At 37.1% G+C, this 13,850-nt stretch overlaps 1 protein-coding gene across 2 annotated transcripts; it reads left to right on the top strand.

The window, feature by feature from the left end:
• Positions 1-545: 545 nt before the first annotated feature.
• stat2 (signal transducer and activator of transcription 2) lies at positions 546-12,608 on the top strand. Of its 2 annotated transcripts, XM_079680664.1 has the most exons (24): positions 554-780; positions 1,609-1,746; positions 1,854-1,998; positions 2,155-2,250; positions 3,095-3,187; positions 3,286-3,364; positions 3,518-3,597; positions 3,721-3,872; positions 4,107-4,265; positions 4,360-4,449; positions 4,902-4,961; positions 5,102-5,122; positions 5,213-5,306; positions 5,523-5,570; positions 5,679-5,762; positions 5,912-6,010; positions 6,679-6,814; positions 7,084-7,136; positions 8,213-8,298; positions 8,387-8,523; positions 8,608-8,796; positions 8,995-9,049; positions 9,247-9,338; positions 11,741-12,608. In XM_079680664.1, exons 2-24 carry the CDS (start codon positions 1,616-1,618, stop codon positions 11,974-11,976), a joined length of 2,415 nt encoding a protein of 804 aa, XP_079536790.1. In that variant the 5' UTR covers positions 554-780; positions 1,609-1,615; the 3' UTR covers positions 11,977-12,608. The 2 variants fall into 2 exon arrangements, with proteins under 2 accessions (XP_079536791.1, XP_079536790.1); XM_079680665.1 differs by lacking the exon at positions 9,247-9,338 and having other exon boundaries at positions 546-780; positions 11,741-11,938.
• The last annotated feature ends 1,242 nt before the right edge of the window (positions 12,609-13,850 follow it).

Here is a 13,850-nt window from a genome sequence, read left to right as displayed (position 1 = left end):
TATGTGAATTGAAAAAGGATAGAGGGGTAGAAATGAATGTGAAAGAGAAAAAATAGTGGTGAAAATGATGAAACATGGCTTTGTTTTCATTACACCTCATAATGTTTTATTGAACTTGGCATTACATTAAATTCCTTTAAATAATGTATTAATTATGTTATCATTATTGTCACTTGACTTAACATTTCACCTTCTTTTATTGTGTCCTGTGAATGCATAAACAGAATGTGTTTTCTTTTCTTTTTTGTGCGTCACATGCTCGCGTAATTACATCACAACCTAATTTCTCGGGAAATCTCGATACAAGGCATAGGTTTCTATTTTGCTCAGCGTCACTTCCCTCGCTACTGATTGACGTGGAAAGCGTGCCAACAGCGCGTGCTTTGCTGTGTCCGGCTCGACCAATAAGCTGTTAGTTCTGAACCCACTAGGAAACTGTGCTAGCGGTTCCGGACATTTCGGATCTTCAGTGACTGAACAGCAGTGATGTCAGAGCCAAAATGGTGCCCACTCTTAGAATAAGAAGAACCAATTGGGAGGGACTACTAGGTATCCAATGAAATGGAAATACAAAAAAAAAAGTGTTTAAGGAAATAACATTCACGCTCCTGCGTTTTGTCGGAAATTGTTTTTGTTTTACCAGCTTCTAACAACGGATAGCAGTTAAAGCTAGAAACAAGACTTAGCCAACCGTTAAAACTATAGTAATGCGCCTGTCTTAAATGCTAGCTATTTACTAAGACATTTATAACTGGTCTCGGACTGACAGCATAAAACAAGGTGAGTAAACATGTTGTTACTAATAATAGAACATATCTAGGCTGTAGACGGATAGTCAAAGACAAGCATAACATGCAAATACAGTATACTCAGTCTCAACTGCATACCACAATACGAAGTCATGTCATACAAAAGTAGCTTACATAATAAGCAGTCACAGGTTGTCCCTGTTTTCTTTGCTCCAGCTTCCTTCAACTGTTGATGATATAACTAATAGATCGGATTGTTACAAAGCTGTCATCGCACCATGTAATAACTTACATGGTTAAAAATGTTATGATCTAACGTTGAGCGTTTTATACTGTACAAAGAGCAACACAATAGTTTCCTAGCTGTATTCAGTGGTTTGAAATGAGAGAGACCGTTTGTGTTTAAGGAAATAGGTTTAGAAAGCAACTCAGGATTAGATACATCTATTTGACAGAGATACATGCACATGCAAATCTTTCAAAGGGGTTAACGTGTGGAATGGATGTGACATTGAATAAATAATGGTAGGTAACTTTGCAAATTAAAAACAACTTGGCAAACACACAAACAACTGAGTCATACATATTGTGTAATAAACAATTGGGAACCCGTTTTTGTAAACCTAGTCATGAAAGGGTTAACTAATAGAATGTGAATGTTTAAAGGATTGGTAAGCATACCTTCAACTTCAATCCACACCTTCTTGGTCCATTTTTTGTTTGTTTTCGATTTATTTGAATGCCTTACTTCGGAAGATTGTCAATAAGAACACAAACAAATCACTAAATGAATACAAAACTACCATTAATACTACTAACATTCTTGAAAATGTTTTACTCTTTGTGTTCCCTTAACCAGGGTTAGGATGGCTCAGTGGGATAAACTGACAGAGCTATCTGATGCGTACACGCAGCAGTTACATGAGCTCTATGACAGGGATGATTTTCCTATGGATGTGCGGCACTACCTCTCTGTCTGGATAGAGAAGCAGGATTGGTAAGGCAGCAGTGATATTATTCAACCAGCATTATATAATTCAAGGATTAGAGTGAAATGCCCTGTTTGTAAAATACTTCTGTTTTTCATTTCCTTTTTTTCTATAGGCAAAGAGCAGCCCGAGAACATGACTTTGCTATGGTGCTGTTCCAGGTCCTGCTGGAGAATCTGGATAACCAACACAGCCGCTTTGTCCAGAAGGAGTCATTCCTACTGCAGCACAACATTCGTCGCTATAAACAGGGCTTTCAGGTTTGATTGGATGGCATTTGTAATAGAGCAATAGCACCTTTGGGTGCCCTATTTTACTTTGAATTGGAAAAATCCACCGAAAATATGAAGATCATAATGGTTCTGATCCCATTGGTCATTGGCTTTGGCATTCATCTGACCTCTCTCCCCTGACAGAGGTACCTGGATGACCCCTGTGCCTTGGCTAACACAATCCTTTGGTTTTTGAGCAAAGAGAAGGACATCCTGCAGAATGCTGAGCTGGCTGAGCAGGTTGAGAAAACGTTTCATCAACTCATTGACACGCGTATTAAATGAGACACACCCTAGTAAATACAACATTTATTGACATAACAACCAAACTGATATTGCTCTATAATAGGCACTACATATAAATCAAATTAAGCTGTGTAGTTTGCTTGGCTGACAATATTGCATGGGCTTAAAGTTCCATGTATAAATATAACCTTTTATCTTGCATACAATACTTACCTTTGTTATATAACAACATATAATCATAGGTAACTAGTTTGCTGTCATGTAAAGGTGCCAAACAGGGATTAAGGTGAGCTAGCTAATTTGATTGCACAAGGATTCTTTTGTGTAACACTATGAAGCATCCAATTTGTCTTTTTGGACATTTGTTAATGTGACATCTAATTTTAAAGAATTTTTAAAAACTTTATCAAACAATACTTAATCAGCCCACTGTAAAATACCAATGCTATAGAATAATGCTAATGGAAAATGACATGAAAATGTGGTGTTTTTACAAAAAAAAATATGTATCATGTATTTGGTCATCCACCATAAAGGAATGGGCTGTGTTTCTGCAATACTATAATTCATAACTATTAAATATTTAAAACCAAGTTTACAAAGGACATGTTTAATGTGTCCTGTGTGAATTTCTCCCTCTGTGCCAGATGTACTGAACACATACTATGAACTCAGTGTGTGGGCTAAAAAGCAAAGATTTTCCACCAAGCAGTGATATCTTATTAACTGCCACTTTCACTCTCACGTTTCCAATACCAGGCGAAAATACTACCCTTCATTTTTTCTGAAGACTCTTAATCTCTATACCTGCTCCTCCTACTCTTTTGCTTTGTTTCAGGTCCAGTTGCTGTGTGTAGAGCAGGAAGCCATGGAGACAAGCAGCCAGCATGACCTTGAACGTAAAATGGTTGGCCTCAGAAATGAAGTGCAGGTGCAGATAATGTTGCTTGATGATATTATGCTTGGCTTCGTATTTGAATGATATTGCAGTTCATCCGTTTTCTTTTTCTCCGGACCTTTGGGACACAGTGCATGGAACATACAATATTGTGTCTGGAGGAGCAGCAGGACGAGTTTGATTTTAAATACCAAACACACAAGATGGAAGGTAAGCAGATCAAATCCTGGTTTAATTTGCCTTTTGTGACAATGTTCTTTGAGGAAGAGTAATAAAGAGGCCTGAATCACAGCCTCATGTTCTCTTTTGTTTTGATACATCTTGTATGGAAACTGTAATCCCACTGTGGAAACTTTTATGCAGCTGTGGTGGACGAGGCCGTGAAGAAGGATCAAATGAAAGTTCTTCAGAGTCTTATCAACAGACTGAATGACTGTAGAAAGGTACAGAGTTATCCCTATTTTTAAAGAGTTTTAAAATGTAGGCCTTTTTGGAAAATATAATAGTCTTCCTTTTTATATATATATATATATGTGTGTTTTGACTCATACAATCACCTTCTCTAGGGTACACTGTCAGACCTCAAAAAGCTCCTGGACAGGACTGAAGACCTGATCAACATTTTGGTGAAGAAGGAGCTGGTGGAGTGGCAGAGGAGGCAGCAGAAAGCCTGCATCGGATCTCCAAACAATGTTTGTCTGGATCAGCTGGAGAATTGGTATGTCCGGTCCCATTAGCTCCAAATCAACTATTATTTTCTTTGACCTTTAATGTAAAAATATATCAATAATCATTATTTTAATGAAGTGCTAAAATGCAGAAAACAATGCTGTTTTATAATTGCAACTGGGGACTTCCACAATCCCACTAATATCCCATATGTTGTGTTTCTTTGTGAGTTTTTTTGTCTTTTTAAGAATCGTCGTTTGCTATTGTCTCTCTTGTTTGGTAGGTTCACCTGTGTGGCAGTGTGTCTGTTCCATGTGCGTGAGTTCCTTGGTAAACTGGAGGAGCTTGTGGGAAAAGTGTCCTATGAAAACGACCCTGTGAAGGCAGAAAAACCTGCACTGCTGAGTAGAGCAGATACTCTTCTGAAAGAATTACTCAAAAGGTCTCACTTTTAGGAAACACTCTTAAACTCATTTGCATTCTCATGATTTCCTTGTGAAGTTTCCTGACATTATTGTTTTTCATGTTTCCTGAAGTTCCTTTGTGGTTGAAACTCAGCCATCCATGCCTCAGGGGAAAGGACCTCTGGTGCTCCGCACAAACGTCCAGTTCTCTGTCAAGACCAGGTCAGTGTGACACTCCAGGCAAACAGTATATTACCTTTTCTTCACTTTAATGTATGTTTGTAACATACTCTTCATGTATAGACTCAAAATGCACTGATTGGACCTTTTTTGGCTGTTTCCAAGTTCTAATGTTGATTGCCAAATCTAATTATCTTTCTTTCTAAGAACTATATACAATTGACAGAATGCACATATTAAAAAAAAATGTTCTTCAATTATATGTTCAAAAAATAAAACATTTACTATTTTATAAATAACATGTTTTTTCAAAATGTAACAGGAACTTCTTTCACTCTCACTTAATCACATCTTCAATTAAAAAGGCTCGAGCTTGCTTACATTCAAGACCATTTTGTAAACTTTGTTTTATGGATTGTTCCTATTTGTTTTGTTATTTTCTTGTTTCCTCACAATTTATTTCTGAAATCTTCAAACTGTCATAATATTTTCAGGCTTCTTGTCAAATTTCCTGAGCTGAACCACTCCATGAAAGTGAATGTATCAATGGACAGGTGAGACTCCTCCTTTTAGAGTAACGTTCCCTACAAACACAGCAAACCTGCAGCCTTGAATTATGAACTTCAAACTATACACAATGACGTTTTTGTTTCCGCACATTCATCACTGATTTTCTTTTCCCCCTTGAAATTAGGGAGGCTCCTCAGATCAAAGGGTGAGTGTTTTTTAAAGATAATCTAATATTAATTATTGAATAACTGTATTAAATTGAATTAGTTTTTACTGAACTCTTGTATGTTTATAGTTATCGACGTTTTAATGTCCTGGGGACCAAAAGCAAGGCATTGAACATGGCAGAAAGCCAAAGTGGAGGCATGGTGGCAGACTTCAGACATCTTGTGAGTCGTACTTTATTATTTGCCCCTTTTGTTTTGTTTGTTTGATGTTTGTTTGTTTGTTTGTTCACAATGTAAAGCGGCCTTGGGTCCTTTGAAAGGCGCTATACAAATTTGATCTATTATTAATATTTTATATTAAAAGATAAAAACAATTATTAAAATAAAACTGTTATATTGTGGTTTTGACTTATTTCATTTTTTCGTATTTGTCTATAGAATCTGAAGGAGCAGAAGTCTGGAGGTGGCGGCAAAGGAGCCAGTGATGTGAGTTGGCTTAGAGTCCAAAAGATACCGTCATTACTTGCTGTTATAATCAGTCAGAACTCAAGAAGATGTTAACAACAAATAATGTGTGTGTTTTTCCGAGGACAGGTTTCTCTCAGTGTTACAGAGGAGCTTCACATCATCTACTTTGAGACTGAATTTGAGATGAAAGGCGTGTCCGTTGCGTTGCAGGTGGACTTTATACTTCCTGTCTCGTTATATTGTCACGCTTTATCAAAATAAAAAATTAACTATATCTGCAATGTTAAACAATTAAGCATCATATAATTTATCTCATTGCCTTATGGAAAATGAGATTTCAATTTAGTTTTTTTTTCTAGGCCTCCTCCATCCCGGTGGTCATCATCTCCAACTCCAGCCAGCAGCAGAGCGCCTGGGCGTCGGTCCTCTGGTTCAACATGCTCAGTCTGGACACCAATGTGAGAGATCCCCATCACTTGGGCAATACATTATTGGCATTATTGGGCTCAAAATCAATAATAACCTCTTAGAATACATTAAATGAGAATGGTCTAACCGAAAAACTGTTCTGAACCTCCTTTTGGCTCTGCTTTAAAGATTTTAGAACATGTAGACCGTAAGTCACGTTTCAACGGTGAAAGATTTATTCAAAAGAGGGGTTTCTTTAAGCATAAAGAAACTATTACAGCATTAGACACACCTGCCTGCACTGCATAGCAAACCAAAAAGGAAGAAGGACTTATCAAGAAGAGAGTCCGGAAGTATTGGCAAAGCATTTTAGAGATTCAATTTTGCTTGTTTAGTCTTCAGGTCACATCTGTGGCTAGTCTCATGATGGTATTAACAGCATTTTCTTTGCATCTATGAAGCGTAAGAGGGGGAGCTGTGGAGAACAGCTTTTTTGGCAAACTTCTCTGTTAGTTTGTTGGGCTATTTAAGAAAAAAAGTATGCCTGAGGTACCGATTTAACAAGTTTTGATATAATTTTTGCCAAATAATGACAAAAATAAACTGTCTCACCCAGCTTTTGCACACACCATGTAGCATGTTGAAGTTTAGTTCTGCGATTGTTAGGAATTTGAAAAATATTGTGAAATTTTTTATTGATATGTGTCTGTTTCTCCAGGACGTCATGTTCTTTGCCAACACTCCTCCAGCCACTTGGCCACAGTTTGGAGAGATGTTGAGCTGGCAGTTTCTCTCTGCCACTAAACGTGGTCTGGATGAGGCTCAGCTGGAAATGATTGCACACAGGCTCTTTGGTAAATATTGTTTCTCGGTCAAAATCAGTTAATCAATTCAAATGTATTATATATATACTGTTGCTTTTCCTAAGTAGAAACTAGTGTTAAAGTTACTTGATTGGTATTATAACAACCAGCAGGACTTTCTCCCAGTTCATATTGATTTGGCAGAATATCATAAAAGGATTGCACACTATAATTAAGCATTCTCTATTGATTTTATGTATGTTTAATTCAATATTATGAGTGAGTTTTATAATGCATCATTTATTTTTCTATCCTACCAGGAAAAAAGCAGAACTATGACGCCTGCAAAGTAGCTTGGTCAAAATTCAGCAAGGTAAGAGTACTGATTATTAGAAAATATTTATCAGCATGGCTCATAGAACAAACCCTAAGCACAACACTCACTCACTATATAGATCTTAGTGAGCCCCCATATTCTTCCTTTATCTCCACCCTGAAGTTTTGTTGTTATTTGGATTAAGATGTTGACGATTTGATTTATTGACTTTATTTGGTACACACATTATTGTTAAATCTCGTGTCCCGATGGCAATGCTTTTCTCCTGTAGCGCAAGGTCTAATCCAGTGGTTCTCAACCTGGGGGGGCACCAAAGATTGCGGGGGGGGCGCCAGGCCTCAGATTATTTGAGGCCAAATATCATATTTATCCTTTTTTTTTTTTACATATAATTGCAACACAATACATGATTGTCACTAAAAGTCTTATCTCTACATTACAATAAAATATAAAAAATAATTGATTAATTAGTTTTAATAAAAATTCAAGTTAGTAGCTATTAAAGGCATAAAAAGACAGAAATTTATAATTCTTTCTTTAATAGAAATGTTTCTTCTACCCGTAAAGTGTCCAAACCAGGCTTTTCTGGATAAGCGCATTTTTAAAACATAGTCATTGTCCATGCTGGTTTCAGGGGGGGCGCAACTTCCAACAGGAGTCATTTGGGGGGGCTCTTGGGAAAAAAGGTTGGGAACCCCTGGTCTAATCAGGTCCATTGTCAGTTTGTTCGATATCTTAGTTTAAAACGAAATACCTGCTAAAGCAATGACATCCCATGTATTTTTCTTTAGTTTGGATGAATATGTCAGCTACCTAGCATGGTAAATGAAGGTATTAAACATGATTATTATTACCAGCATGTTAAAATTGCGACCATTACACACTAACCTCAAACATTTTAACATTTAATTTACTTTGACTAATTAGGATAAAAACAAGCTGTGCACTTACACTTTTATCCATGATATAATTTGGTTTTCATTACAATACAATGATCATTTCAGCCTCACAAAGCATTACGCTTGGCTGTATATTTTTTGTTTGGTTTAATGATTGTTTGTGAGTATAATGTATGTTGGAATTGATTACCTTTTCCACATCTTTTCTTACAGGAAAATCTTCCTGACACCTTCTGGGTGTGGTTTGATGGCATCTTAGTGATGGTTAAAACGTACCTTGAAGACCTTTGGAGGGATGGGTATGTTTTATCTGCATTTAGCGGAGAGTATTTAAGCAAATGCCAAGTTTCTTGTTTTATGTAAGACTTTTTTGTATCTGTACTCTAGCCTCATCATGGGTTTTGTGAGCAAAGGCAAAGAGAAGTCCCTCCTAAAGAAGAAACAGAGAGGCACGTTCTTATTGCGCTTCAGTGAAAGCGTTATTGGAGGAATCACCTTCTCCTGGGTGGAGACCACCATAACTGGTGAGTTATCTTTTTAACCATAATTGTAAAATCTATTTTGAACTTGTTACATGGTAGACAGTCACCATCCTCTGTGTATTGTAGGCGAGCCTGACATAAAGACAGTCCAGCCCTTCAGCAAAGTCGACCTCTGCCAGATCCCTTTCCATGAAATCATCAGGAATTTCCAGATCTTAGAAGCAGAAAATATCCCAGAAAATCCTCTGCTTTACCTATATCCAAACACCCCTAAAGATGAGGCGTTCGGAAAATACTACTCTAACAAGACTGGAGGTAAGGGCATCAAATATTTTTGCTGCTTTTTGCTTATCTAAATATTTGCAAAATGACACTCCTCTCATGACATTTACTGTTCTTGACCTCTGCTTTTAGAGTGTTGTTCTTGTCATGAATTCGTCGTAGGTATAAATACAATGTATTGATGTGTGTGTTCGCGACAACAAATTAATTTCTAAACTCATTCTCTTTCAGCTGACAATCCTTACTTCAAGTACATCAAAACCAAGCTGGTGTTTGTTTCAAAGGAGTAAGTATATTGGGTGATTTCCTTAAGATTTGTTCAGTATGTTGCTTGTTTGAATTAATACTATGTGCACTTTGTACAGAAACCAAAATATAAACTAAAAATGCACTTAATTAATCTACTAAGTAGTGTACCAACGCCCTTTTTTTAAGATGTCATCAGCATCTGGTTGTAATGACTGCTTGTCATTGGTCATGTAGGAACACACTGGAGGCCAGATCACCCATGTCCTCTGACATGGCACAGGGTGAAAGCCTGGAGCAAAAGAATGGCCTGTGTGGAGAGGCAGCCGGTGAGTCATGGCTCTCCTTGCTGTCCAATCCAGCTAAAAACCTAATCCCGAAAATTGCTCTTTCCTTTCGGCCTTGTGTTGTAAGAATCAGATGCTGTCTAGATATATGTCAGACAGCTATGAAATTGGTTAGCTTCTAACTTACAGCGTATCCTGTAAGGCTGTGGGCTGCTTCGACTGCATGCACATGTTCAGTGGTAATTCTCTACTGAACATAAACTCTAACAGGTGTGAAGATGATTGGTTTGGGCAAACTAACTAACACGTTAGTTTCTTATAGCTTTCTAACTTCTGATGCTTGAATATCGTGCTTGTTGCATGTATTAAATCAATGAATATACACCTAAAACAAAAACACCACATAATGAACTAATGCTATACAATATCACCAGTAATGATTACGCATGAAATCAAATATATTTTGACCGTATGATTTATTTGTTATACTATTATCAATAGAAGTGATTGTTGTAGCAATAGCATTTCATTTTCATTCAATCCAATGTAAATATATTTTTCAGGGGAAGAAATGCATGGAACTTCTCAGTCAAGTAAATACTGAGCTGGACTTCATGCAGATCAATGCACTATTATATTCAAAGAAAAGGTTTGGGACCATTGGGAAATACACTTGTACAAACGGTTAAATAGTTAAACTACCAGCACCTCAATAACTAACAAGTTATTGAGTTACCTGTTAAGCCCGAGCCTGTTTTCCAGGTCTCAGGCTCGAAAATGACATTCCAAGAACAAATTACCATAACTACACTTCTAAAAGGGGAAAATTAATAATCTTTTTTCTCAAAGTAATGATAAACCTGTGAGTTGGATGTAGAAGGGTTAGAATTAATATAGATTTATTTTTATTTTAAAGTAAATTCAGATTGAACATAGTAAAAACATGTAAATTATTGTGTCTGTCCAAAAGAACCACATTACTTATAGTGAAAACCACCATCGAATGATGTGATGTTAGCCTTAAAGCTTTAGGAATCCGAACTACAGTATAACATATAATAAGTATCCTGCATCAAGATTGATGCAAAACAAGTTAAACTTGACCTTTTTAGAGAGATTTAGCAACAAAAAAACATTGATGATTTTGATGATTGACATCTCTTTTTAACCGCTAGAGCCAATAGAATCGAGGGAAAGTTACACACACACACACACACACACACACACACACACACACACACACACACACACACACACACACACACACACACACACACACACACACACACACACACACACACACACACACACACACACACACACACACACACACACACACACACACACACACACACACACACACACACACACACACACACACACACACACACGTACGTTACCAAATAAGGAGTGAGAGTGACGCGTAGCAAAAACCGGAAGCTGCGCTAACCTCTGGTGGCTATTTATTCTCCGATTATTGCATAAAAATGGAATTATGGATTATCAATAATTTGTTCAAAGTGACAGACACATTGGATTAACCTATGGATTAACCTTCAGCCGCATTTTTTGTCGTTTTAATGCCATTGAACACAACTTTTGATCAGAATAACAGCTAAAGGTGAGCATATCTCCGTGTTTTGCTACCTAGAGATTTCTGTGCTAAGTGCGTTAGCATGTTTTCACTCAGGGCTCATTTAGACCCTTCTTGTGAGACTTGTGTTTTGTTTCGGTAAGAATGGTTCGTATCATCAGTTAGCTGAGTTTCTTCCTGTTAGGAGGGTATGACACTTTCAAAGTTTTTTTTAATGTTAAGAAGCCCTAAGACACAGTGTCGTGAAAAAAAAAAAAGACCCGCCGAAGGGGTCTTTGGGGCTTAACAGGTTAAAGTCATTCAAAACTTGTGTGTAAGCACAAAAACAACAGAAGGAGACAGAAAACAAATTAAAGCTCAGTGAGTACTTAACTTATTTGGCCGAAAGCAACTTTGTACTTGCCTTGTGAAAAAACAACAACAATCAGAACCAAGAAATAGTGATTTGAGTATTTATCAGTGGTGGTGCCGGTGTTTAATGGATAAGTAAACATGAACAACTTTTCTTTTATGGCTTACAAAAGGTATAGAGTACTTCAGGTTGAGCTTTAAACAACCTCTTGAACAAACTGAAAAGAAAATGCAAACATCAAACACAAATACAAAAAGTGTATTCATGCATGTGTTATTGAATAACTTGATGACCTGAAGGAAAAATACCAACTCTGCATGAAATTCACGAGAATTCTTCACAAAATCAAATCCTTCCAATCTAATCGTTTCATCCTTTGCTTTATTTTTTATGTTTTGGGTTTGGCACGTCACAGTTTTTGTGTGAAAACAACATAGCCAGAACACAGCCATGGCAGCAGAAACCGTAACTTTCTCTCTTCCCTTTCTTTGCTCTCAGAACTAAACGAGAGTCCTCATTCTCTGCAGCAGTCACTTCTGGAAATGTATGACCCTGATGATCCAATGCTGTCTGGCTCTCTTGCTGCCACAGAGGACGATTTACTGACATATCTCAACAACCCCAACGCCTTTGTTGACCCTGATATCTTGCAGGAGGAGTCGGGGCTGAGTGATTTCAGTCTTTCAGGATTTAATTGCCTGCCCCAACAATCCTGTGGCAGCATCTTCCAATAAGTCTCTGTTGTGTATAGTTAACATAACCACTATGTTATTCATTGTCTGCTCTACTTTCTGGCTTCTTACATTACAACACACATCATGAAATTGTAGCATAGGTAGCAAATCCACTCTACATACAGTACTGTCTCATGATTTGAAACCACTCTACATGGGTCCCATGCAACCTCATCGAGGCGTGTAATTATTTTTTCTTCCATCCTGCTAACAAAGATATGATTCAGTGAGACTATTTGAAGACACAAAAGAAAGCAAATGTAGCTAACTCCAATTGTGTGCAAGGCATCTGTACTAGATCCCTCAACTATCATGATCGATAAACTATTATTTATGAACATTTTTGCATTCCAAAGCTCTGTTTTAAATGAATATCTGGAATTATATCTAACTGACCATGCAAGCAGTTTCATAATGTTTCTTTTTATTGTTGGGAAAATTCCGTGGACTGCACATAATTTATTGTTTTAATGTTTGTTTTGAGCCCATTTGTTCTTGTTTTATTGTTGCTACCTGCAGCGTGTGATATTTTGAAATAACACATGGCACTTCCTGCTTTTTAAGTTATCTTTTTATATTAATTAACCCGTTCAAATATGTTATCACCAATAAAAGGGAAATTGCTGATTGTATGTTCCATTAATTATTAACTGAAATGCTGTAAATGAATACATTGGAGAAATAGCTTATGTTTCCAGTATTTCAAACTGCAGCGCTGATCTTAATCAAAAGTGTATTTTAAAAATAATAACAAATACTGAAATAAATTCAAGCTGTGTGACTGAATTGTAGGTTCTCTTACAACTTTGTAAACATTTAAATGTATGCACGTTCAAATTAGGTGAGAGGTCTTTTTCACCTTCCGCCCGGGCAGCATGGACACAGGTTGCCAAGAATGAAACACCAAACAGCTAGCAAGCTAAAGGACTGGATATTTTACACAGAAGGAGACGCAACAACAAAAATTAAAGCTCAGTGAGTACTTAATTTATGTGGCCGAAAGCAACTTTGTACTTGCCTTGTGCCGTATGTCTACAGACAAGTCTGTACTTGCTAAAGTGTCAGTTAAGCTAACGTTAGCTGTTGTTAGTTGCGCTAAATTATCTGTAACTAAGTTAGTTGAGGCATTGAGTAATTATAATTATAAATACATCATAGGCCTATGACTTAAATGTTTTTCTCAATTAACTTGAAGTGTGTTGTATTTATTTTTATTACTAAATTTACCTTTTTTCCTACCCTAAATAATGCTATGCTTTGACCGCAAATTGTTAATCCACCGGCAGATCACCATAGTGAAATATAATAATACAGTTTGGATTGACTCTTGTTCAATTTGGGATGAAGTTAGGATGAACGACTTTGCTGATTTTAATCTTTCTTATTCACACTTACCAAGCAGAACGTTTATGAAATAATAATGACATAGGCTACACACTGTAGTTTTGCTAAAACTAGCATGATGTTAAAAGTTTGTCTGATAGAAAATGTAACTTTATGATATCAGTAATCAAAGCTCGCTTAGTCTATGCATGACGAGACGTGTCAAGTCGAGTTGAATTATAGTCAGGGGTGCACATACCTTTTAGTGAGTTACTCAGATGAGTACCAGGAGAGAGCGTTTGGTACTCACCCCACAAGAAGCGTGGTTTTAATAAGAGCAGTCTTCCTCACTGTCCTCATCAGTGTCCTCTCGTTCCTCTTCTTGCATGGTAGATGGTGAAAATGCTGCAGATGCACCTGCCTGTCTCTGTTTAAGCCTCCGATTTGCTTTCTCCAAAACGTGTTGCCTTAACTGTGAAGTCCTTGCAATCCCTGAGGCCAAGTTGAAGGATCAAATACTAAGAAATTATCACATGACTTGAAGTCGTATC

This window comes from Notothenia rossii (assembly GCF_949606895.1).
Source record: "Notothenia rossii genome assembly, chromosome: 5".
In the NCBI taxonomy this organism is placed as follows: Eukaryota; Metazoa; Chordata; class Actinopteri; order Perciformes; family Nototheniidae; genus Notothenia; species Notothenia rossii.
The sequence above is the reverse complement of the archived record's forward strand: the minus strand, read 5'-3'. Positions and strand labels throughout refer to the sequence as shown.

Coding starts and splice junctions, on each gene's coding strand:
- stat2 (XM_079680664.1), top strand. CDS start 1,616: ATGGCTCAGTGGGATAAACTGACAGAGCTATCTGATGCGTACACGCAG. Junction 3,365..3,517: donor CCAAACACACAAGATGGAAG/GTAAGCAGATCA, acceptor ACTTTTATGCAG/CTGTGGTGGACGAGGCCGTG. Junction 3,598..3,720: donor GACTGAATGACTGTAGAAAG/GTACAGAGTTAT, acceptor CACCTTCTCTAG/GGTACACTGTCAGACCTCAA.